This window comes from Aythya ferina (genome assembly GCF_964211825.1).
Source record: "Aythya ferina genome assembly, chromosome: 14".
Lineage (NCBI taxonomy): Eukaryota > Metazoa > Chordata > Aves > Anseriformes > Anatidae > Aythya > Aythya ferina.
In genome coordinates, this window is record NC_140312.1 from 6,967,848 (window position 1) to 6,992,508 (window position 24,661).

General features: G+C 40.5%; 1 protein-coding gene across 1 annotated transcript in view; it reads left to right on the top strand.

The window, feature by feature from the left end:
• GALNT10 (polypeptide N-acetylgalactosaminyltransferase 10) overlaps positions 1 to 24,661 on the top strand; it is an 87,414-nt gene that overhangs the window by 41,452 nt on the left and 21,301 nt on the right. The window contains exons 2-5 of the mRNA XM_084535729.1: positions 498 to 600; positions 1,496 to 1,634; positions 5,071 to 5,237; positions 23,213 to 23,398. Of these exons, the coding sequence (XP_084391855.1) occupies positions 498 to 600; positions 1,496 to 1,634; positions 5,071 to 5,237; positions 23,213 to 23,398 (595 nt within the window). The remainder of the gene's footprint in view (positions 1 to 497; positions 601 to 1,495; positions 1,635 to 5,070; positions 5,238 to 23,212; positions 23,399 to 24,661) is intronic.

The following is a 24,661-nucleotide window of genomic DNA, read 5'->3' on the forward strand; positions in this document are numbered from 1 at the left end:
TGCATTCGGTGCAGGCTCATGCCTCATGTGAAACTTGCATTTAAGTTGAGCAGCAAGAGTCTTAATAAATGACCTTTTAAATCTTATTTTTATTTTATTCAGGTATAGTAGTGTGCTCATTAATAATGATCCTGCAATAGGTCACCCATTAAAGCTTTATTGTTAATTAAATAGGAAGTAAGATGTATTAGATGTTTTCAAAATGAAAATGGGAGCTTTTAATAGATTCTCTGATTAAGAATACTGGTCTGCATACATGATGTTGCACTTGGAAAAAAATCACTTAGCTATAGATAAAGTACTGTTTTGAGGCAAGCAAAACTTGCTTTCTTCATCATCCCTTTCGGGGTTAAAAACTGCTTGCTTGTGAGAGTCTGACCTTGAGGAAGATGTATTGTCTTCTCTTACAGGAAGTAGGAGGCTATCAAAAAATGTTTCACAAGCTTTTTTTGTTGTTTTTTTCTTGTTTTCTATATATCCAATCTTTTGTTTAAAAGGCATCATACGTGAGACAAAAGAAAGACCCTTACTTTGGTGATGGACAAAGGAAAAAGGACTGGCATAACAAAGAAGCCATAAGGAGGGACTCAGAGCGTGTGGGTATGTACGTAAGATTACGGTGCATGTTCTAATACAGTTTGTACATCAGTTTGATTCTATTTAGTAGTCTGAGCACAGAATGTATTGTTGAACTTGAGGGTCAAGATGCTGTTGGCATGATGCAACAGTTATTGCATGGTAATCCCAGTTAAAGCTGCCTCCACCAACTCTAAAATAACCATTATGAGATGAAAGGATGTTGATAACATTCTGGTATTTTTAGGATAGGTACAGTATTGATTTTTAGAAGCTTACTAAAAACAAAAACAAACAAACAAACAAACAAACAAAAACACACACAAAACACTACGCCTTTCCCAAAAGTGGTAAGGGATCCAGAAAGAAAAGAAGTGTAAGAAAAATTTTGTTGATCATAACATTCATTCAATTTTTATTCCATTGTTCTGGATTTTGTCTTGCGTTATATAGAAGGCTCCATTTTGAGCATCACAGCTTTACGCTGGTGTGTCTGCAAGGGCTCTTCCTCCTCTGTACCAGAACTCAGGTTGTTAAATATACATATCCATCTGTGCTGAAAAAAGCAACATCGAGGTATTTAAACCATATGTATTCTTCCTGCTGTGAAACAAAAAAAAAATACTCTATAGATCCTCCCCAGCATTGCCATAGCCCCTTCATCTATTTCTGATGTTAGAAGGAAGACTAACTTGTAGGATTTGCACAGCTGAGTAGTTTGTAGCAAAATCTCGTATCAAATAAAATTGTTAGGCTGATATGGTTGACCTAGTGCTAAGTATGACATACAGCACAGAACTAATGAAGGGGTTTTTGAAAGGGCTGTAAGGTAACTGCCGTCCTTTTGATATATGGATTAGTTTCTGGCCAGTTAAGCACCAATTAGTAGTAATGATGCATGTTTACTTTCTGTCTGTAGGAAATGGAGAACAGGGAAAACCTTACCCAATGACTGATGCAGAGCGGGTGGACCAGGCATACAGGGAAAATGGCTTTAATATCTTTGTGAGTGATAAAATTTCTCTGAATCGTTCCCTTCCAGACATCAGACATCCAAAGTGAGTACATCGTTTGCTTTTCAACAAGTGAAAGTTTACAAGCTCTAAATTACCACATCTGCAGGACTGTGCTCTTTATTATGGTCTTTTGTATCTTTGTCAAATACAAGCCTATCACAGCTGGGTTCCTGTTGGCACTGCTGTCTTATTCATAAAGGACAGTGTGTAATAACTGCAATGGGAAATGCAGGAGACAAACCAGGAAAAAAATAACTTTCAATTCCAAAATAGTTAAAATTACTTAAAACTTGCAGCCCTGCACAAAAGGAATCTTGAACTTAAACGGGAGGAGTCACATGTTGCAAGAGATGAAGAAAGTAGGCAGTTCAGTTCCTGAGCCCACAGACATAGCCAACAACTTTTAGCAGCTAACAAGATAGAGCTGTTTCTCTCTATAGTACAAGCTGGTGTAAACGTCTGACTTGCTTCACAAGTGCACTAAGCACAGTTGGGTAATGACTTTGTCACTAAACACTGTTTGGTTCTTAGGTATGCCTGTAGCTGGAAATGACCATGACATTTTTAGGAGCAGAACAAGACTTGGGTAGCTCCACTCTATGTGTGAAGAAGAGTTTTGTCAGCAATAACATCTTCCTCATAAAAACCTTTCCAGGGCTTTTAAGTAGAGACTAGTTCCAATTGAATTTTGGATTTTGATTCACCTGTTTAACTCTTGTTGATACTAAGCTGAGAGGTTTTTCAACTGCAGATTTTAATTTGGAAGCCTTGTTAGACATTTGAGTGAAAGCTTGTTTTGTGTAAAGCCATTTTTTATCACAACTTAGTGAATCTGAATCCAGCATTTACTTTATGCATGAGATATAATTTGCAGAAATTGGTTTTTATAATTTGGGCATTTGAGAGCGCCTCTTTAGCTGTCACAGCCACCTAACCATATACTCTATCTTGACACCCTTTCTCAATGTATACCCATAAACCAGCGTAGTGAGTATAGCTCTATAAATGCTTTCAGCATGCAGCTGAAATGTTTAAGTATAGAGGTTGTTCAGGTAACTAAAGATGTTTGGTCAGCTAATACTGAAATTCTAGGAAATAGTTTGAGATTGTTAACTTAAATAGTTTCCTTTTGGGGCTGCCATGGGCTTTGAGAATTTAAGCTTTAGACAATACAAGTATTTCCTCACCTGAGGTGTTAATATATCACCTTATATTCCCCAGTGCTTCACAAAGTTGCTGATTCCTCATTGCTAATTCTGCAATTTAAACTTTTTAAAAACGTGAAACTTCTGACTCTAGTCCCCAGTTAAAATTAATAAGTGAAGTGTCTAAGTCACCAACACCTTAAGCTGGGATTAATGATCCTGCTGCAGCTGGTTTTGCTTGACGTTTGACACATCCTTTCCCCCAAAGTAGTGAGTTATAATTGCGGAGGTCTCAAGATGAGGATAAACAGCATGTATATAATGGATGCAAGGATTAGGTGGGCAGGGAATGGAGCTGCATTTAATGGAGATCTTCAGTAAAGGAATTCACAACTGGAAAGGTTTGTTGTGCATTCCCTGCCCATTAAAAGAAAAGATACACTTGAGGTGCTATGTTTCATGTTATTTGGGAGCTGGATGGGGGCAATTTATAATGAAGTTTGGCTGAGGTAAAGCCCATAAAGAGCACTACAGAAAGAAGCGAGCTGTGCTTTAAAGCACTTGTTTTACCTAGCCTTTTATCTTTGGTAAGAGTATGGGAATTCGGAAGTTCGGAAGTATGCCTAGAGGTAGAAGGGAGTGTAAGCACAAGGAGAACTGGTGAAAAAGAGAGATCTGCCTTGCCTTTTTACTGTGCTTTGGGACCATGGTTGAGGTTGTTCCCAACAGCTGGCCTGGGGAGGGACAGAAGCAGCCACTGTTTGCAGCAGTGCTGTGCAGCTCTGCAGCCCCAGGAGAGGGGAGAGCCCTGTTATCTCCACAAGCTCTGGCCGACGTTCCCCTGCCTGGGCAGAGCTGCCAGCTGTCTTGCATCGCCTGTCAGGGTCTGGAAATCCCGTGGATTTCCAAACACTCATGCTGACACTGAACCAGCTCACTTCTGAGATGTTCTGTGTGGATGTGTGTGAACCAGTGCCTCACCTCTGCTTTTAAATGTGGAAACTGCAGGGCCCTGGGGAAGGGAGCATGCTGGATCTACCTTGTGCATCCAGATGATACAGCCCTTTGTTCCAGCAGTCATGTCTTCCCCAGCTAATAGTTCTTTTAAGTGTCTCTGTTTTTTTTTTAAATATTAATTTTACAGGTCTTGTAAAGCAATTGCGGATGTGATAGCTGGAGGGAAACTGTTTCTTTCCATGTTTAATGGTTAAACTTAATAGCTAAAGTTTCTACTTGTTCAAGTCAGAAGATGAGAATTGCAGTTTAAGAAGGGTTAGAAGAGATTTGGGGGATCTCGTTTCATCCTGTTACAGAATTACAGCTAGCAGCTACCTCAGAAGAAGGTTGATTGCAATGCCAAGGACTGGATGAAAGCAGCCATAGCCTGCAAACTCTTGGCAGTACCCCAAGACAATTCATTAGACCCAGAATAAGCCACTGTCCTTTCACGCAGGCACCACAGTCACTTCCTGTAATCACAGATTTATTGGGCTTGTATCACATAGGTGTATCCTTCTCCATTCCCTGGGAAAGGCACCAGGAAAAAGCTGCCAGTGCCAGAGCTATTTTGTTCCCATCTGCCCTTCTGAGAACAGGGAGAGAACTACCTGTGTGCATGCACTCTGCTGTGCATGTGCTAAAATCCTACTCTGCAAATGAGCTCTTGTGCGTGCTGTGTGATAAGCACAGTGTTGTGGCAGGGCAGTGAGTGGAGGATGGCCTCCCTCCTGTGATAGTGGAAAGAAGACAGCCCGCCCTGCTAGCTCTATCATTAATATGTTCCAAAAATCTGTACTCATGTAGTTAACTCTGTCTGTTTTCAACTGGACTGGGGTTCCAGGAAAGTAATAGATTTACCTGCTAGTGAACAGCTGTTAGGTAATTTTAACTGCAGCTGTGCTTTGTGTGGCCTTGGATCTTACCTGTTTAAAAAAGTTCAAACTCCACTCCCAGGGCTGCACCTGTAGGAAAATAAACACTGCACTCACTGCTGTAGTCTGAATGTTCTTCATGAGGCTATCTTGAAAACACACCTGCAAGACGAGGGAGCATTACCCCCATTTCAAGGTTAAGGGAGACTAATGGCATGGGGGAATGCCCCCAAATTCGAGGGGTCCATGTGGTGACTCTGCAAACCTGATTTTCCAGCCTCATTCCAGTTCTCCTGTGCTTTGTGTTCAAAACAAGGTAGGCTAGACCAGGTCAGTGTTGTCTTGAGTAAGTTTTTTTCAGGCAGTTGCATAAATTGGATGAACTGAGTTGCTTAACGGCAATTAACATGGAAGTGCTAGAGTTTCTTGGCACCACCTTTGACCTTATTCTTCTATGTCTAGCTGCAAGAACAAACTATACCTGGAGAAGCTTCCAAACACCAGTGTGATCATACCGTTCCACAACGAAGGATGGTCCTCTCTCCTCCGCACAGTGCACAGCGTCCTGAACCGCTCCCCTCCCGAGCTGATAGCAGAGATAGTGCTGGTGGATGACTTCAGTGACAGAGGTATGATAATGCACGTGTAACATTTTATCCTATCTTCATCTCTGCTTATCTACCTAAGAGATCGATGAACCTGCAAACAGGTGTATAAGGAAGGTGACTAAAGAACTTCTTTCTGGCCAGCAACAGAGTTCAGGATGTTCGAGGATGTTTTAAAGGCCAAAAGTCTAGCAAAAATTATGTTCCATATTCAGTTTGTGATATTTAGTTACTGATGGCATAGACTGTCCTGTGTTTTGGACACCACAAAGAGGGAGCCAGCTGAGCAGGATTAGGTGTTTGGCATTCAGAATTAAAAAAAAAAAAAAAAAAGGGGGGGAGGGGGAAATAGCTCACTCCTCCATCTCATATTTTCTTCTAGATACAGAAAAGAAACCTTGATAGAAAGATTTCTACCTTGGACTTGCAATGATTTGGCTTTTCTCCTGAGTGTTGTGCCCCTGGAAAGTAAATCTGCAGCATCCAAAGCTTTGACTGCTTTCCCTTGCTGACTTACACTGTAGTGCAAAACAGGGAGAGGCATCTTGAGCAAAGAGCAATCATTTGGGATTGGGGTTAAGCGTTAAGTTTGAAGATAAAAAACTGCTGTCATAAGACATCACCATAGAAGGAGGAACCATTTTTAGTTGTTGCAGCAATGTATATGTGTAGCTGCTGAATGTATGTGTTCTGTAGCAGAAAGATGAGATCTTTTTCTCTGAACTATTTACACACTGTGTGATTTAAATTAAGATAGAATTTAATTTATATCTTGAAGTAAAACGTGTAGTTTTCACTGTTGCTATGGTGAAAAAGGCACTCAAGTGAAGGAGGAATGAATGTCTGTCCTGTAGACATTACAGAGTTAATGAGATCAGGTGGAATTTGAAAGCCCTGTGAAATAGCTGGCTCTCCAGTGTTGAAGAGGGTACAGTGACTTTAAGGGATTATGGTCAGATCTAGCAACTGTTTTCTCCATTAAAATTACTAAGATTATTTAGCTTTTTTACGAGCTGCAGAGTTTGAGTCCTGCCACTGAGATTATACAACTGAGGATAAAGCTCTCTGTATGGATACTAAAGGAGGCATCTTCAAAATTCTGGCACATAGGAAACTCCTAAAATGAGCTTGTGAGTATTTAGTGTTCTGACCTTTATTGACTTTAAAATAAGCACTATCCAGTAGCTATGGTATTTGTTCTAAGGTATGTCTCTAATTAGTTTGCAAGCAAGGCATGCTGGTTGGAACAAATCAATCAGTTATATGAAGTATTTCTTTAGAGGATTTTCAGACTAAGCTGGGAGATAAAATACCCTCCCAACAAGGTCTCCTTATTGCTACGCAGTCTAGAAGCAAATTAGACATGCAGTAACCACAGCTGGATTGTACAAACGAGTTTCTTATGGGAGAAGTAGAAGTAATGAAATCTGGTCTTCCATGGATCGTTTTCCTTGTTCTCTAGATGTGTCCTTCTGACCAGGTGACAGCACTTCTGTGGCTCTCCCATCTCTACTCCTCCTCAGTCCATGCACATGTCTTCTGTCCCTCGTGCTCTGTTCCACCTGCATCTGACGAGATGCAAGCTCTTCTAGTCAGTCATCCACCTTCCATACTAAGGTTGCAGGAAGTAGCTGAGATCGATTTGCGTGCAGCAACCATTTACAGATGGACACAGAAGACTGCTGGTGTTGGACAGGGAGCTGAATTGTCAAGGGAAGAGAACGAGACACAGGCACAGTGTGCTAATGAAAACCTTTTTTTGAAATCAATGTTTTCCTGCTAGCTCAGTTGATCTATGCGTGTTGAGACAATTACTGGTTAGGATGAAGCATATTTCCTTCCCTGCTGTCAGTTCTGTGTCTGCACCGTGGCGTTTCCTGCTGGCTGCTTCTCCTCCAGCAGTCAGTGTTCTTCCCTAACCACGCTGGAGCTGGCTTCCACATGCCTCCTAGAGTTTAAATAGATCCTTAGTCTTCAGGAGGCAGGAGCACTAAGTCCTAAATACATAATCTTGACTCAAAACACTGTTGGTTAGAAATTTCTGGTTCTAATTTGTTGCATTTAAAAAAAAAAAGTCTTGCTTTAAACCAAGATCTGAAAACTGATCATGTAACACCTCAAACTGAGTTGTGTGAAGGAGGGAAACTTTTACTTCACATGTACACTTGAGAAGTCCACATTCTTGGATATGGGCTCTTAGATCACTGCTCTGGTTATTTATCTCCTGTCCTGAGCTGATGATCATCACCACCTCTGTTCCACAGAACTGGTGAGCAGTTAATAGTGAGGAGAGATTTTCTTTGAAAATCATAAATGATTAGTCTTCTGTGTTGTCTGCCAAGTGGAATGCTATGCTTCTGTTTCAAACACTAGTCCCACAGATTTGTAACAATCTTTCTTCTGAAATTATAGAACCATTGCTGAACATGGTGATAGCTGGAGGGCCTGTTTGAGATCAGAGAAGCAGAGTAAGAACAGTAAATGTCAGCTTCTTTCCCAAAGAGATCAGTAAACAGTCATCGTAAACTCCTGTGAATAGCAAAAGATGAGAAGAATAATCGCTCAATAAAACCCTATTATTTTTTTTATCGAGAGATTACCCAGACAAGATAAAATATCAGATACACTCTGCTGTGCCTCCTGGTGGCCTTTCACTTGAGGGTTGTCTAAACAGACCTCTAGCACTTTAATAGCTCATTAAAATAGACTAACCTTCAGAAACCGGGCTATCTCCAGCAAGGAGGCTGTATTCCTCTTGCTAGCACGTCTTGTGAACTGACCTGCGTTTAGGGTTAAAGGCACTGGAATTTGCCCAGCTGCCCTTGGGGTTCTCTTGTTAGTGTTGCTAAATTGTTCTGCTATTGCACTAGTTTCTGTAGGTGGTGATTAGTGTCAATCCATCAGCCTTTTTTGTCTCCCTGGTCAATTCTCATACACGGAGAATCTCTACTTCACATAAAGAGGGCTTAATAATAGAAATAGTGAGTATGGAGACACACCAGTAAGTATGTGGAGACACATCACATAGTAAGTATGCTGCACACATCAGTGGTTTTCTGACTTTCCTAAGTTTTTCATCTGTTTTCAAGCATGAGAGTAAGAAATTCTTGCTGTGGTTATGAAGAAGTTGAGAAGTCAGCTAACAAAGTGACAGGAGAGTGAAGACAGATTTCTGGGTTAGCTGGCGGCTGCTGTGCTCTCCAGCATACCTGAGAGGCAGCTGGGTTGCTTTCATTATTGGAACTCTTGGACAGATGAATCATCTTCTGGAAGTGTCAACAGCCATTTATTTCTTAATTTGTTTGAGACACAATTCTGTGACCTTTAACAATAAATATTTTTCAGCCAAAAAAGGCTGTCCCAATGACAACAAATCGTAACAGCAAGGAGCAAAAGCTTTACAAGTCGTGCTTTTGAAATGTTTCCTTTGCTTTGTATGTGCAAAATCTGAATGTGCTGGAACAACTTGCTGTCTGGAATTTTATTGGATGTCTGGAATATAAAGCAAATGATCAAAATCAAGCCCTATTTCAAAGTTAGTGCTGGATTCCATATCAACCACATTGCTCTGGGAAAGCCCAGCTAACTGTGGGACCGGTCTAATGCCGTGCAGCAGTAGCATCCAGTTTGCCTGAGCTGCAGGGCATGCTGTTGCCTCCAACAGCTGCCTTTCCTAACACTGGGCTTTCTTTGTCTGTGGGGATACCCTTGTTAGGCAGTCTTCATAATCTAGTTTGGTTTAAAAGAAGCTGCTTTCCAGCATGTTCCAGTGGAAAGAAGCTGCTTTCCAGCATTCCCAATAGGGCTGCTATGATAACTTATGCTTTTTTTCCCCCCAAAGTTTGTGGGGATGTTGGTGATACAAGGATTCTCTTTTTCTGACCGTGAGTATTTAAAAGCAATAGGAAGGTTTTAATATGCAGAAGAGTATAGGTTATATTAGAGGGAGAAACCAATTCAGTAGCTATTTTTGGAGAGTAAAAATGAGCTGCCTGACATTGTCTTTTCCTGCATCCCAGGGAGAACTGCTGAAGACCCGTGCTAAAGACTCTCAGCTATATCATGGTGGTCCAAAATAATACCCTCTGGATAAGCAGAAATCAGAATGCTATACATGTAAATTATAACTTCAGAATTCCTGATCATAAAAATGCTTAGTTGTGGCAGTCCTACGTGGATTTGTGGCTTCGCTTTTCATTTATATGGCTATTCTTTACTTCTGATCTCAGTTAAATTAAGCCTTTTCATATGCTGACTTGCAGGGTACTAATTATATCCCTCAGAGCTTGTTGTTACCAGAATGGCCCTAAGTAAACTAAAATGCTTTTTTCATGTATATCAAGTTTCTCCTGGGGACTGTCAGATGTGAAACTTGTTTGCTTTTTGATTATTTAATTACAATGCTGTTGAGCGGTAAGCGAGTTCCATTATATCATAGAAATGAGGAGGGGAAGAGAAGTTGAAATGCAGGTCAGTCTGTAACACTGCAGGTTTTCGTATCGACTCTGGTGTTTTATTATTGCCAGCAGGCAGTGAATAGCAGACAGGCAGTTTGTGGCGCTTCGGGGGCTGCTTCTGTTTCTAGGTGAACAATCTGAATCTATGGTTGGGAGAAGTCAAGCTGTTCATCTCAAGCGTGTGTTGTGCAAAATGGATTGCTGGTCTCCATCTAATTCTTGTAGCTTGCATGAGCAAGTGTAAAGCTGCCTTTGTCCCTTGCTACATCAATGTTCAGCCTTGAGTTAAAAGAACAGGGCAGAGTTCCATCATCAAGGTCTCAGATAAAGATGTTCAATGGTATTAGCCCTGATATCAACCCCTAGGGTACACAACTAGTGACTGTCCAGCCCCCTAGCTGCTGATTACAACCCTTAGGGCCTGAAAGCTCAGCCAGCTTTCAATCCACTGTCCACTTACCTAGCAAATATTTCAATTGGTTTGTCCATAAGGATGTTACGAGAGGCAGCATTGAAAGCCTTATATAGGTAAGAAAAACTCCAAAATGAGAGAATCCAAACGTACTGGAAGAGTAGACCTAATAAAATGGGCTGCACAAGCACATTGTATGCTCCAATGCCCTAGTTGCCTTGTTGAGTCACCAAAAGGCAACAGTCTAGGCAAGACATAGCTCAAAAAAATCGAAGAAATTGTTTGTGTTAGTATGATTATCTGGAACAAACTGATATCATGTATTTTCTGACCTTCCTTTAAATGAAAAAGTCATATTTTTACCTTTTCACCCTTAGCAGTAATTGAAAATTTTAAATTATTCAAGGCATTGTAAACCTTGTACTAGAAGGCTGTACCTATTGTTGAATGTCATTTGAAAGAAACATCTTGCCATGTACTTGGGGTTAGCTACGTGCAGAAGAAAACCTTCACACAGGCGGTTCAGAAGTACTTTGGGTAGGTATTTCGTATTCTATGGTCTAGCTTGACAGAAATCAGTGACTGTGGCTAAGTGCTTAAATTTCATATGCATCACGTTTTACCATTCGGTTATTTGCATATTGCCTGACAGCCCGTTCTTACTCAGTTTTAAGACTCCTTTTGTGTAAATGACAGTGTTTTAGTACAAGTGTTGTCCCTTGTTGAAGAATGAGAACCGCAGCATCAGTCATCTCTGAAACATATGTTACGTGCAAAGCTCTGTGGTGATACAGTGCTGAAGCTGAACGTGGCAGCACTGAAAATGCTGCAGTCTCGGAGCATCAGGGTTGTTCTGGAAGTGTTAGCTCAGCTGGGCTGTCAGCCTCATGGTGTGGTATGTATGTACAGAGGCAATACATAAAGACTTAACATCCTCTTTACAGTAGCCGGTCAAAATCCGCACCTGTGACTGAAAGGCAGTAACAATTTTGAATGAATTTAATATATTTAATACAATATGACAATGCAATTGCAAAATCAACCTTCTGGCTCAGAGATTAAAAAAAAAAAAAAGTCTTTCATATTGTGACATGCACACTCAAATATATTTGATTTTGAGGAGAAAAATGTTATAAGCAGGGTGCATGGGATTTTATTTTTCCTTGGGGGATCATTAGGGTGGTTCCAGGTTAAAACTTTTGTCTTTCTTCCACCACTACTCTGTTCCCCTGAGCTGTATTTTGTGAAAATGTAGCAGTTCTGAAAATGTTTTTGTTCATTCATTTTTAATGTCTTTTGCTGTTTTTACAGGCTCTTTGCTTAGCTGTTTTTTTCAGCAGGACTTTGTGCAATAAGAATTAGAGCGGCTGTTTTATGGTTGGAAGACACCTAAATGTTGGGAGCCTAGAATGCAACCTGCAGCCACCACTTATCTTTGAAAGACAGCAATAGTCTTTTAGACCTTTTAATAAAGGAGTCCAAGAAATGTTTTCCCTGAGTAATGTCATCTGTCTTCACCTCTGATAAAGTTGCCTTTGACCAACTTTTTTTCCATTTCATTCATCCTCTCATCCTGTGGGGTTGGTCACTTTTCCCTGTTCGTGCTGTCTCCACCATTCTGTAGCTTGTTTGAAAGTTTCCTGGTGGGAGTCTTGGAGCTTATCTCTTCAGTTAGTGTCAAAGGTAGCTGCAGCCAAATCCCCTTCTTCCCTTTTAAAGATAAGTCCCCATGACTTTTGAATATTTATATTGCAGTACAAGTAATTCGGAAGGTAACCATATGGGATAATCTGAATGGAAAAACAAATGTAGGTAAGGCTACTCGGCTTAACCACATGTAGCATAATTTGGTCTGAAGGGCATGCCACAAAGCACAGCGTATTGAAAAGAAAAGGCAAGGGATGATTAATGTGTAATTTGGTGCAGCATCAGGTATGTAGCAAATACAACTCTGTTCCATTAACCACATCTGCCAGGCTTTAATTGAAAGAAATCATGCTCTTAGTATCTGAAATAGAAAAGGGTTTAAAACCTGAATTCGTTTTGATCTTTAAATGGAACAGTAAAGGATTTATGCAGCTAAAGAGATTATCTTTTCATCTTTAGGCACAAGCACTGTAAAAGTCATTTTTTTCTTCTTAAATGCACTAAAGTGCATCTGGTTAGTACATCTCTGAATAGAGTGACTGTGCTTAGGACAAAGTGGTGACAGTTTTTCGTACTGAATTTTGAATATGATTATTTTAAAGCTTTTAACCTTGAAGTATTTGGGGGGAGGGAGGGAACAACAAGCTTTTCTTAGGCAACTGTTTTTCTACAACCTTTTCTTAAATGTTTCTTTCAAATTCTGGTTTAGAAGCCGTGAAAACTGTCTCAAACAACTTATAAAAGGATTATTTTTGTAAATTAAGTTACAGGATGAAGAGGTGGTTCTTTTTGCCCTTAACATTCATTGAAAATCATCTCAGGTTTATTTAGATTTTCATAACAGCTTTGAAATAACTATCAGTGACATCTCCCCTTGGGTAAGCGGCAGCAGGTTGGTCCTGCTAGGCGTACACATTTGCAAGTCTGAGAAAAACATACTTTTCACTCTCATTAGAATAAAATTATCACAAAACGTACTCTGATATTTGTATTTCATTAAAATTCAGCTTCTGGATGATGTCTGGTTTCAACATGGTCCTCTGCCGTGTGGTTTAATGCTACCAGGTGCATGAAGTCACAGTGTAAGGAGTTAAGTAATTCTCAGACTGCAATCAAGGTGTAAGACTTCCAATGTTAAAATGCTTCTGATGGAAGCCAATACCTTTGCAATTTTTCCATGATGACTTGACTTTGGTGAATATCACTCACTCAAGTAGTGGCATGAAATTACAAGTGAAATACGGTTCAGGCTCCAAAGTCACTTACATGGTTGTGACCTACAGTCTAGATGTGATGTTTACTACCAAAACTCCTGTGTGGATTAGGGATTACAGCAGAGTGTTTGTATTGTTGTAGTGAATTTGTGGACTACGCAATATTCTATTCTATAGTGAGCACCAAGGAGAGAGGAGCATAAAGCCGGGTGCAGTTGTCCAATTTCAGTTAATGAAAACAAGTAATTTGTTCTCTACCTCTGGCCATGTCTTGTGGATGTGAGATATTTCAGACAAGCGAGTGATAAAATTTGCTTTGGATGCATAGCGAAATGTGGCTAGGATTCAATTTTCTAATTTTTTCCTTTTTGAGTATTCATTTTTTAATGTCTTCAAACACTGTTTCTGTACCTGAGTGTACCTTCATAAAGGGATATCTAAAAACTGCATTGTTCATTAAGCAATGCCTGGAGAGTATTAAAAGTATATTCTCTAGTGTTTTAAAGGACCTGAGAGCCCATTTTAGTTGTTTACTTGAGCTTTTTTTTGTGACAGCCTAAATTAACTCGCTGGTTTACTTTTCATCTTCTGTATTTATTACTTTAAGATTAGTTGCTACTGCTGAAGGATCCTTCTGGAAAGGAGATGAGGTAGATTAAAAGGGTCCAGTTTACTCTGACCTCTTTCTGAGCTAATTATTTTGTAGTGAAGGATGTCTGGCAAACTAAAGTTTAGAGAAAATAATTGAGGAGCAGGCTTTCCATTACAGCTCATTAAATAAATCTAACTGCATCGCTTGCTATTATGATACCCAATGCATGTAGCTAGCTATTAGTGCAAGCTGCAGGAAAACAGATTTAATTTTCTTCTCCTCACCTTGAAGTATGTGTCCTCATCTACTAAAAGTCAAAAATATCTAGATACCTGTCAGCTGCAGTGCAAATCAGCATTTTAATGCTTTACAGCTGCTTCTCCATAGAAGCTAATTAGAAATGCGATTTGAACACCCTTTGCTAGAGCTCGTATGTGATGTCTGCTATTGGTAATCACACTTTCTGCTATTTAAGTGAAAGTTTTCAGTGGTATTGACCAAGTAGCTGTTCTAACATAGGGACTTTGATACAGGTGAACACTTCTTCAGTTTCAGAAAATTGAAAGATAATGCAATTTAGAAATACAAGTGATAATCTAAAACATTTTCTGCACAGATTTAATTGCAGTGATATTTTCTCAATAAAGAAGTGGGACACTCATTCTTTCAAGATAGCATCTATTCATAAATATCATGAAAACTGATGTTGCCTGTTAGCAATAAGCTAAGTGTGTGACATCTCCAGTGGAACATGGTAGTTTGCTGTGTTGGACAGTGGAAGCCAAGGCTGAAGATGTCAAAGCAGCACATCTTCAGGTATCAGCAATACCCTCTCCTCTGTGTAATCGAGCTAAAATGAATGTGTGAGGTGAGAACAATATTGTTTTCCGTTAGATCTTTTAGTTGTGGTATCAGCACAGCTGTGAACAGGCCTGGATTTGTGCTTCGGGACTTAATAGATTTACTGACCTTTCTGGCAGATGTCAGCAACTTACTTTAATAGTTGCATCTCTTGCCAATAAAATAAACAAGAGCATTGGGAACTGATGGCAAAGAGGTCTGGAAGAAATGAGTGAAGTGTTAAGTTTGGCATTTAGGAAGTTTATTTTACGGAGTTTGTTACTATAAGTCTTTCTTTTTTTTTTTTTTTTCCTGCAGCTGTATTGGTAACTTTTTGTTTGACAAATATTTTATTTTTTGTTCTAACTTACTATAATGCAAATGTTTCATCATTCATGGTTGCTAATATATGAGTATCATTGTAAGAATGACGGATTGTCAGTTTTCTAATACTCTGTTTGGCTGCAACCCCAAAGCAAAATTTTTGTAGGTCTGTGCTATTAATTTTAGCCTTCATAATTATTCTTCCTCACCTTAGACACTTGAGATCAAAGCTTTTGGACTCCAAAGGGTTGCGTTCCTACCAAATCAAAGCAACTTTCAAATGGGTCATCTTGGACCTAATGGCATATTCTCTAACAGAAAAGTCCAGAATAGATTTTTCTGTTAATTCTTGCACTTTCTGGAATCCTTTGTTGTTGTTTTGCACAGACCAAATACTTTCAGGCCAAGAAATTCTCTTTGCCTTTATCAGCAGTATTCATGTAAAGCCGAACCTCTGTGGACTGGCTTGTTTGTGGTTGTTTTTCTTTTTTTTTTTTTTTGTTGTTGTTGTTGTTGTTGTGCTTTTCCCCAGCAAAAATCAGTAACTTTTAAGGCTTTAATCTCCCAGCTTTGATATGTTCCAAAATGTTTCAGCATGAAATGTCTTAACGCTTTATCTGCCTGCATCTCTCCAATTGATGGCAATTTGGGGGTTGTTTGGTCTCAGTCATAGGTTTTAGTCATGCTATCTTACCTAATACATCACTATCTGCAGTGCAAGTATGCTGATACACTAACCAGAAGTAGAAGCAGCTCATCCCTCTAGCACAGCAGCTTCCTCTGACTCATTCATTCCCTGTGCATTTGTTCTGTTTTGAAGCCTGCTGATTGCAGAGGAATTGTGTTGAGTTGGTTATGTCCTGTGAGTAAACTTCTGAAACACTTTTACACCCTCACTTGTCTCTGTAGTGCTCAAAAAGCAATTGATAATGTAGATTAAATGCAGTTAAAGATCAATCTGGTCTTGTGATTTTTAATTCCAGTAGGGAAAATGAAGCATAAACTTTCAGGATCCTGAACCAGTGTGTGGTGCATACATGAGCCTCTGATTGCTGTCAGTGGTGATACCATTGGTGCAATGGCTTGTCTTAACAATTTTCAGTGTTTTCATCTGCCCATGCAGTATTTTTCAATTTAGTGAAAGTATATTAGCATTGAGCAGGAGTACAGACATCCCCAGGGTTAAGCAGCTAGATAATCAAAAACACCGATTTGGCCTTAAGATGAGGGCACAGATTCCCCACTTTAAAGGCAGTATTTGGGACAGTAATGCCCTTCCTGCTAGTCACCATGGCTACATCTAACTTGTGCTGAATATTAAGTGTGCTGCAAGGAGTTTGCTTCTGTTTCAGCTGCTGCGAAGGCTATGTAGCTGAAAAACTGTAGCTATGTAGTATGCCAGCAAAATATTCTCTGGTATCAAAAGCAATTAACAGGGAAATAACTGAGTCACAAAATCACCTCTTTAGATCAAATACAGTCAACAGAGGAGGAAAAAAACGAAGTGGGTGCTTTAATCTTGATACATATTTAATGAAATTGGAAGGGAGAAGAGTAAACTAATGAGAATGACTGTTTCATCCTAGGAAAGACAGGCGCAGAAAGAGAAACTAATATTGTAGATGAACCAGGGAGTCAGTATGGAAGATGTAAGAACCGATGCTCTTAACAAACAAAAGGTGTTTAAACCTTACAGCATGAAGGAAGGATGAGTAAATGATTTTTTTTTTCTGGATTCCCTCAGGAAGAAACAGTTGGAGCAGACTCCTTTACAAATTAAACTTTCCTGAAAGAATAAAAGGTTATGCCATAGCTAAGATAATCATTCCTTATGTATTTCCCTCGTTGGGAAATCCAGCCTATACTAAACTTTCCCTGGGGTCTAGGTGTATTTATATGTTATGCCAGTAAGTGAATTTTCTCATTTCATGGTTAATCCTTTATCTCTGTTCACTCCCATTATCTCCTGAAAACATAGCTGAGCAGGGTTTGGATGTCAGCTCTAGGGTGGAGGAAGCTATGAGAAAGTTCCCTTTGCAAATTCAAGAAGTTATTGATACGTGTAAGACAGCTGAAGTCTAAACAACTTGGGCTTCTGAAAGCACGCAGCACAGGTTTGCACATGTGGCCTTTGCCCCCAGCAACTTGCAGTCTGCCATATTTCTTAGGTCTTCTACTTTTGTGCGTTTCATTGAACGTACAGTTAACATTTCTGTCAGTGGACATCTAGGAAGAGAACAAAGCCAGTTTGACTCAAAGATTTCCAGAAACCTAATTTATTGTCTCTGTATATTATATATATTCTCAAATGGGGTAGTTCAGCTTCCCCAGGGCTGAGACCCAACACTGATGCAGGGTGTGCTGTGGAAACTGGGCCCTGTCCCTACTGCCAGTTAAGCAGGACAGAGAGCTGGCAGAGCACAGGTCTGCAAAGTTAAATGTCATTTTTAGACAGTCTACCACAGAATTATAATCAGGGAAGCAACAGCTATTGATATTCTCCCTTCCCAGGCCTTTTCTTCTTCCTTTGTAAGAAGATTCTGCTTGGAAGGCTGTGATCAGCTTAATCAGTTGCTATTATAGGGACTGGTGTTCTCAGTAATTTATTAAATCAGTTTATTATCCTCTGAAACTTCACTGATCAGAGGGTGAAAACACTGAAGGAAAATTAAAACTAGTGTAAGTGCTGCCTGTTTGCGTAACAGCACATTTTGCTGTTTAAAAGGATTACTCATCTGTACCAAAACAGGGGGAGAAGTTAATTTCAATGATGTAGAGCTTTCTATTTCAGGGAGGCCTGGCTTGCACATTGTGATAGATTCAGAAAGAAGTATAATTCATTCTTAAATTGTTAAACAGCACGTTAGGCCCAAGTATCTAAGTAAAGATGAATGGGCTCGTTTGTAATCTTAAATGAGCGTGTCTGCATGTGGGAGGCTGGGATAACCAGTAAACAAAGGCTGGGCAAACAGTTGCTTTTGGTGCTTAGAGGGTAGCCAAAATAACCTGGGGGAAAGAAAAACTAGCCCTGTGTGGCTGCAAGGAGATCCTGCAGGTCCTTCAATTCTCCTGTGCCATGTGCCCTACAGCTGGAGGGAGAAAGTTCTCTGGATTTTCAGAGTGTAGCAGCTTTCCTTTCTTCATAATTGAAGTATCTCAGCAGGAGGTAGGGCAGAGGGAACTTCTGTGGCATCTGAATAATGCAGGAAGGTGTCTGGGAAGGTTCCTGGTTTCTGCAGCGCTGCTCAGTCTGATGAGGTCGATAGTGCTCATAAGAGCAAGGGCACTGGTGTCACAGATGTGCTGTACAGTGTAAAATGCAGAAGCTGAACTGATAGGTCTGAAGTAACACATGAACCATGAAGCACTGCACTAGCAGAATTAAGGAGGGAAGCACTTCCCCTGTCCTTTCTCTGGGCATAAATCTTTGTCGTATTTTCAAGCCCTGACTGGTACTTACAATGAATGAATTTGTTTCTGTGCCCAGATCACAAATGTTGGTACCCCATTCCCTTCCAAATATCGCAGAGATCTTACAGGGACATGTGCAAAAAGTCTTTATGCCAGCCATGCCATTGTCATACAAGCTCTGTGTTGAGGCCTAGAAGCTTTATCCTGCCCTCCTCTGCAGAGGACACCTCTTCCTGAGTGAAAATGAAGTGTTATTTTTTTCTGCAGCTACTGTGAGTTCAGGCATCTGTGAAAATAAAGGTTTCGTGGAATGGGACCAAAACACTCTGCTGTCTTTTCAGCCCTGTGACCAGTTAATAACCTTCACAACTCAAAAACCCGAGCAATGGCCGTGTGATTCAGAATGGTTGACTCAAACCCTTCCAAGCACAGAAAGCAGATGAGCACTTCTCAGTTGCCTGTCAATCCCTGCAGCTGGAGGTGAAGGCCTTCTTGATCAGTCAGGCTCTGCAGAGTCCCAAACTGCTGCTGACCATGGGTCTGCCCTATAACAGCCCAGTGTCTTCCTCAAAGCAACACCTACGTGTGTGTCTCAGGATGAGAATGACCAGACCGATCAGCTCTGCTTCCTGCAGGGCCCCTATTTAAAAGCAAAACCAAAGCAAAACCAAGCTCTGGGCTGCTCAGCAGGCCTGATGTGAGCACTTCTTGTCAGAGCTCTCGGCCTCTGGCAGCAGCCTGCTGTGTGCGCCCAGCTTGCCTGGGGAGGGATGGATGCAGAGCCACACGTAGCAGTGGGTTTTGTAGCTGGGTCCCCATATGCGATTGCTTCTAAGCAGGTGCTGCAGCTCTTGGTGTGTGATTTGTGGGAGGGGAAAGGGCACAAAACAGACGAGGCTTCATCTGTTAGCTGTGGCAATACAGTAGCTTGCTGCTGTCTGCAAAACCACACTGTGTAAGCTCAGGGGAATACAGTTCCTTTGTGTCCCATGGCAGCTCTTGAGCAGAATAGCTGTTTAACTTAAAGTATACAGGGAAAACAGTGTTTAAGGACACGTTAAAAACTTGACAACTGCTGAATCTTATTCACTGATAGCTGAGGGAAAATACCTTTGGTCCAAGCCAAATCAATTCAAAATAAGCTATAAAGCTGCCGTCGGTTTTGCACCTGCCTCTCTGAAAACGTTGGTGAGCCACTGGGAGGCAGAAGAGATGGGGAGGGAACCTTCCACTGGGGAAGATCCAGCCACAGCTGCATGGAGACTGGCAGGGAGAGGATGGGCTCAGGTAACTTCTGCTTTGCCTGAGCAGTTGTGTCTTATGGATCCTGGGACTGCAGTACCATTTAAGCTGGTCTGTGCTGTGGATCCATGTCTAAGTTGCCCCGTTTCTCATTTATTTGCCTCTCTAAGCTTTAAAGAAGATAATCCTTGGGCTCCTCTGTCTGCATCCAGCTTCTACGTATGTTTGGTTTTGAAGTGGTAATGTTTCCTACGTGCCTGTTCAGTAGGGAAATGTGCAGTAGCTGGGGTGAAAGCTCAGCTGGATGTAAAAATTCCCAGCCTTGGAAAGTCCTTGCCATGCTGCAGGTGGTCACCAGCCTAATGGTGTCTGGGGGTCACTCTGCTCGGGTGGTGAGGCCAGAAGGAAGAAGTGCAGTAGGAAGACCACAGGAACGTGTCCCAGGGAAAAAGGCTTTGGGACTGCTTACCTTAAGCAGGCCTGCTGAAGCTTCTGTTCTTCCTTTGCACAGATTTTTATGTACACTTCAAAATAAAGAAAACTATTTCCTGACTGGTGGTAGTTTTTAGAAATTCTTGGCTGGCACTGTTAATGTATACACTGTATATCAAGTTTATAGCAAAGTCTGTTAGCAAGCTACCAGCCTAGTTTTTAATCTAGAGATAATCTTACTCTCGTTTATATGTTTGGGCTATATTACTTTGCCCAGAGTAAGCACAGCCATTGGAATCCATCCAGCTCACCTAACAACTTTCATTAAAGAAAATTGTCCTTGTAATAAAAATTACTCAGTGTGACAAGACGCTATAATATATTTTTTAAAGCCTCATAAAATTTTGTAGCAGTTAATGCCTCTTGTTTGTTTTTGGAAATTTTCTTTTAAAAGTAAAAATTGACTTAATTGTGACAATATTTGTTTCATTCTTTTATAAACATCAAACATCTTCCATCTGGGCTCCTGAAGGCCAGGCTGGAGCAGGAATAGAGCAGGGTTAAGGAAAGAAGAAAAACTTCTCTTTGAAACGTGCATTTCCCTGCGTTTTGTATTTTTTTAGTGAGGTTGCTTCAAAGTCTGTGACTCTTCAGTAAAAGGAAGTAAATATGTTAATAAAGTCTTTTAGCTTGCCGTTCATAATATGTGAGTCTTAAACTTATAAAATGCAATGATCATGCATGGATTTTTCTACAGCTATTGGGAGCAGCTTGTCTGAGCATCATCTCTCCTAGCAAGGAGGACTGCACTAGATACGTGTGGGCACTGCATCAGTGAGAATAGGCATGTGCAGATGAAGTACCTGCAGCTTGTCCTTGCCTCTTCCATCCATCAGAGATATAAGACGACTTCTAGTCTGTGACGCATTTCTTGTCAATGCAGTGTAGAGCAGGCCTCTTGCTACAAACATGAAATGCTTTGGTACAGTGTTTTTTTCCTATGGAACAACAAACTGCTAGGCTGCCTGGAGGTGTCATCTCAGAAGAAATTGCAAAACAAACCAGGGCAGCTCAGAAAGGTAGATGATGCCAAAATATAAAATTAGCCACACACAGGTGGAAGACAAACCTCTGGGATTTTTCACAGTCTCATATTCTCATTTCTGTTGAAACAGAGTCACAGGAGACATGAATATTTTCTATTGTTTTGGAGCCATGGATTTTTTTGGACTTTCCCATGTTTTATATCTCTGGTTTAAATAAATATTGCAGGATCTAATCTTGCAAATGCTACCATATCTGGAGTTACTGGTAGGGGAATCAGATCAGACACAAATCTTTTGTGTGACAGTTCCCTCCTTTTATTATAATGAGCACTGGCAGCTACTCTTTTACTTAACTTGTCTTTGGTAGAATTATTAGGCCATACCTTATAGTTTTTGCTTGAAGTGAGGACTATTTTTCTTTTCTGTGATAACCTAACAATGGCAAAGGATGATCTGTGATGTTAGACAACGGTGGCGGTCGCCTTTTTTTTTCTCCCCTCTCTTTTTTTCTTTATTTTTTTCTTCTTTTTAAGTCTATATGCTACCTCATAAGGAAGGCAGATGTACTAATAATGAACCTAGTCTCTATAGAAGCCTCTTATTTGAAAAATCTGTAATTGAGTGGACCAAATTTCTGGTTGCTTGTGAAGATCTATTCGTAAAGGACTTGAAAAGGATGACGAAAAAGTGTGCTAGACAGCAAAAAGTACTAAAGGCTTTATTGAGCAGGCAAACCTCTGTGGATATTGTGGGACAATTAGACTTGTTAGGCCAAAGAGTAAAATGCATTTGTGAGAATAAAATCCTGGGGAATGTTAAATAAAGCTTTGAAAAAGGTAAAGAGCTTGCTAGTAATACCTCCAAAGAAAAGAAGTCAATTTGGGTTATCTTTCAATGAAGGTAGGTATAATTGCTTGAAAGGGGAGGTGCAGAACTTAGGTAGTCAAAAGGATTTCGCCTGCTTTTTCTTCCAGCAGCTAAAATGCTAAAGCATAATTGCTGGGTCAGCACCATGCAGGAGAGCTCATAACTTATTTATTTACCCTGCTCCTCTTTTCACAAAGCTATTCCAGTGCTGGACTTCCCTAGTACCCTATTCAGGGGTGCTTTTACAGTGTCTGCCTTTTCAGCCCCTACCTTTTGTGCCTGTTTTGGAGTCGAGGAGGACTCCACTACACAGCCTGTTGGTGCAGGGGTGGTGTGTGTTATAGGACCACTCACTGCACCTGTGCAAGCTCCTGCTTGGTTCCCTGAGGTCAAGGCATATAAACTGCAAGGTTATTTGGCTTTGAATGATCGCTTCCATTGCAGTTTTTAGTGTATGAGATTTTAAGATTAGCTAATTGCTTAGATTTGACTGGCTGGCTTTTGCTTAGAGAGGCTTGTCTCCTTGATCTTTGGCTGATGGCAACAGATAGTACGAAGCATTAATGAACAGTCCCTGGCACACTGTGAATGGGGTTTGCTGTCAAGTCAGAACTTCAGATGCCGAAGATCCACCCATTAGTGATTAGGCTAGCATCAGCTCTTAGCCCATTTTTGGGATTTTCTTTGGTGCTTTGCTCTTTGATGTAAAGACAGCTGTATGCCCCTCACTCTCTGTGTAGACCAAGCTTTTATTTCCACATCTAAACAAGCTATCCATTGTTTTGATCTCTCAGTAATCTTTTTCTGTGGCGCTTCTATCTGAATTCTTGTTAATCATAGTGACTGCAAATGTTTGTGCTATTTCAAATGTGGCTTCAGTCCATATTCAGTAGCATGAATATTCCCGTATTTAAATGCAAATATCTCCTCTGATAAGCATTTTATGTAGCCATCCAAATATATACAGAGGCTATGCCTGCCTTGCTGGCTTGGAGGGACAGCTGGCTTTTTGCTCTTTTTTTATCTAAGCATGAGTGGATGGTCCTGTTTTGTGTTTAGAAGAAACCAAACACAACTTAAATGCACCCAGTGCAGTTTAATTCTGAAAGTAAATTCTTCCATGTCTCTTCAAAGCTGTTATTTTTCTGCAAAATGCAGAAATCCCTGCAGCCTGTTCAGATGAAGTTCTCCCAGAGGTCTGCTAGTTGACTTTCTTCTTTTCCCTTTTCTCTGCTTTTTTCCTTTTTTGTCTTGTACTCCTCCATCTTCTCCTGGTCCCTCCTTTTTTTTTTTTAAATTACTCATGAAGTTTGAGAACATCTTCAGAAGTCTTGTTTAAAAAGTTACATTTAAACTTTGGGTTCAAACAGAATTATTATTATTTCTTTTTTCTTGTTACTGCATTAGTTAACTGTTCTGGACCTACCTACCAGAGGCATCATTTTCTGGTAAAGAAGGAACTACATTTTGACGAAATTACCTGTTCAAGTGTTTTACTTCCTCGTTTTCATACAGAACACCTGAAGAAACGCCTGGAAGATTATATGGCCCAGTTCCCAAACGTGAGAATCCTCCGAACCAAAAAAAGAGAAGGGCTGATAAGAACTCGGATGCTGGGGGCCTCCATGGCAATAGGGGATGTCATCACCTTCTTGGATTCCCACTGTGAGGCCAACGTCAACTGGCTGCCACCCCTGTTAGGTAAGCATGGTGGTGCTGGGTGTTGTACGTGGCTGCAGACTGAACTGGTAAAGAGCTGGCAACGCCTATCTATGTTGATGTTTTTATTTCTACCTGCTGCTGTCTCCTCACACTGTGAGTAAATGGACAAAAACACAAAATGTCTTAAAAAGGAAGAGGAAAAAAAAAAAGAAAGATGAGCGAATTGTTGGCAACTTGTTGCCTGTATTACAAGATTTTTTTTCTGCACTAGACTGTTCAAAAATCCTATCATATGCTTAGTTTAATTAAAGAGTAAAGATCATATTCTTCTATTTCCTCACTAAACAAAATCTTAAATAATTTACAGCTTGCTAGAAGAGTAAACAATAGCATGGTCATTCTGCAGCTTGCAGAGAGGAATTACTTTATGATTCAGAAAAGACCTTTATGTACAGATTTTAAGTAGCTTCCAGGTTTTTTTCTCCTGTATAACTATATTCAGCTTCGTAGTCTGCTAGCCTGTGGAAAACACTTCTTGTGAATAACAGCTGCTGGTATGTATTTGTGGAAATGTGTAGTCCTTTCCAAGGCAGTGCTCCATCCTTAAGGAGGCATCAGTTTTATGTTAGTTTGTTTCAAGGATGACAAATTGAAAGGACAGTGCCTTCTGTTCCTGGTGTCTCTGTGCCTCTGGCCAGCCACACCTCTACCCAGGTGCTTCTTGAGGAAATTTCTGTTTTAAGTAGCGAGCTGCCTTTTTTGTTTGTTTTTGCAGTGCTCAGCTGAGTGGAATGATGCTATCTGGATTTTGTGCTTGTTTTGGAGGGGTGTGTTCTCTGTGATCTGTGCCCTGCTGTAGATTTGGTAGGTTTTCCAGTTGTACGTACTGCTCTTCCCACGTTATTTAGAGTGGGCATCTTGCAGTATCCAGTTTGCTTTGGCTGCCAGATATGATGCTGTATGAAAGTAGAAACTTCCTCCTAAAGAAAACCAAACTCCTTTACAACCTCATTGCAAGTGATGTGTCCAAGTGCTCTCTGAGGTGTGGCTTTGTGGAATACGCTGGCAGCAGCAATCAAGTGGAGGTTTGAGAAAGAAGTCAGATTTGTCAGCAGGATTGCTGGATGGTAATGCTGTTGCTTTCACAACAGTTTGTATCTGGTAATAACGTAAAACATTTGCTGCTTCTTGAGCTCTAGGGAGGGAGGGCAGAATTAGCTCAAATGCCATTTAAATGAGAACATGTACAGCGAGCTTTAATTTTGAAGCATAGAAAGGATTTCTGTTAGACGTGCATTGGAA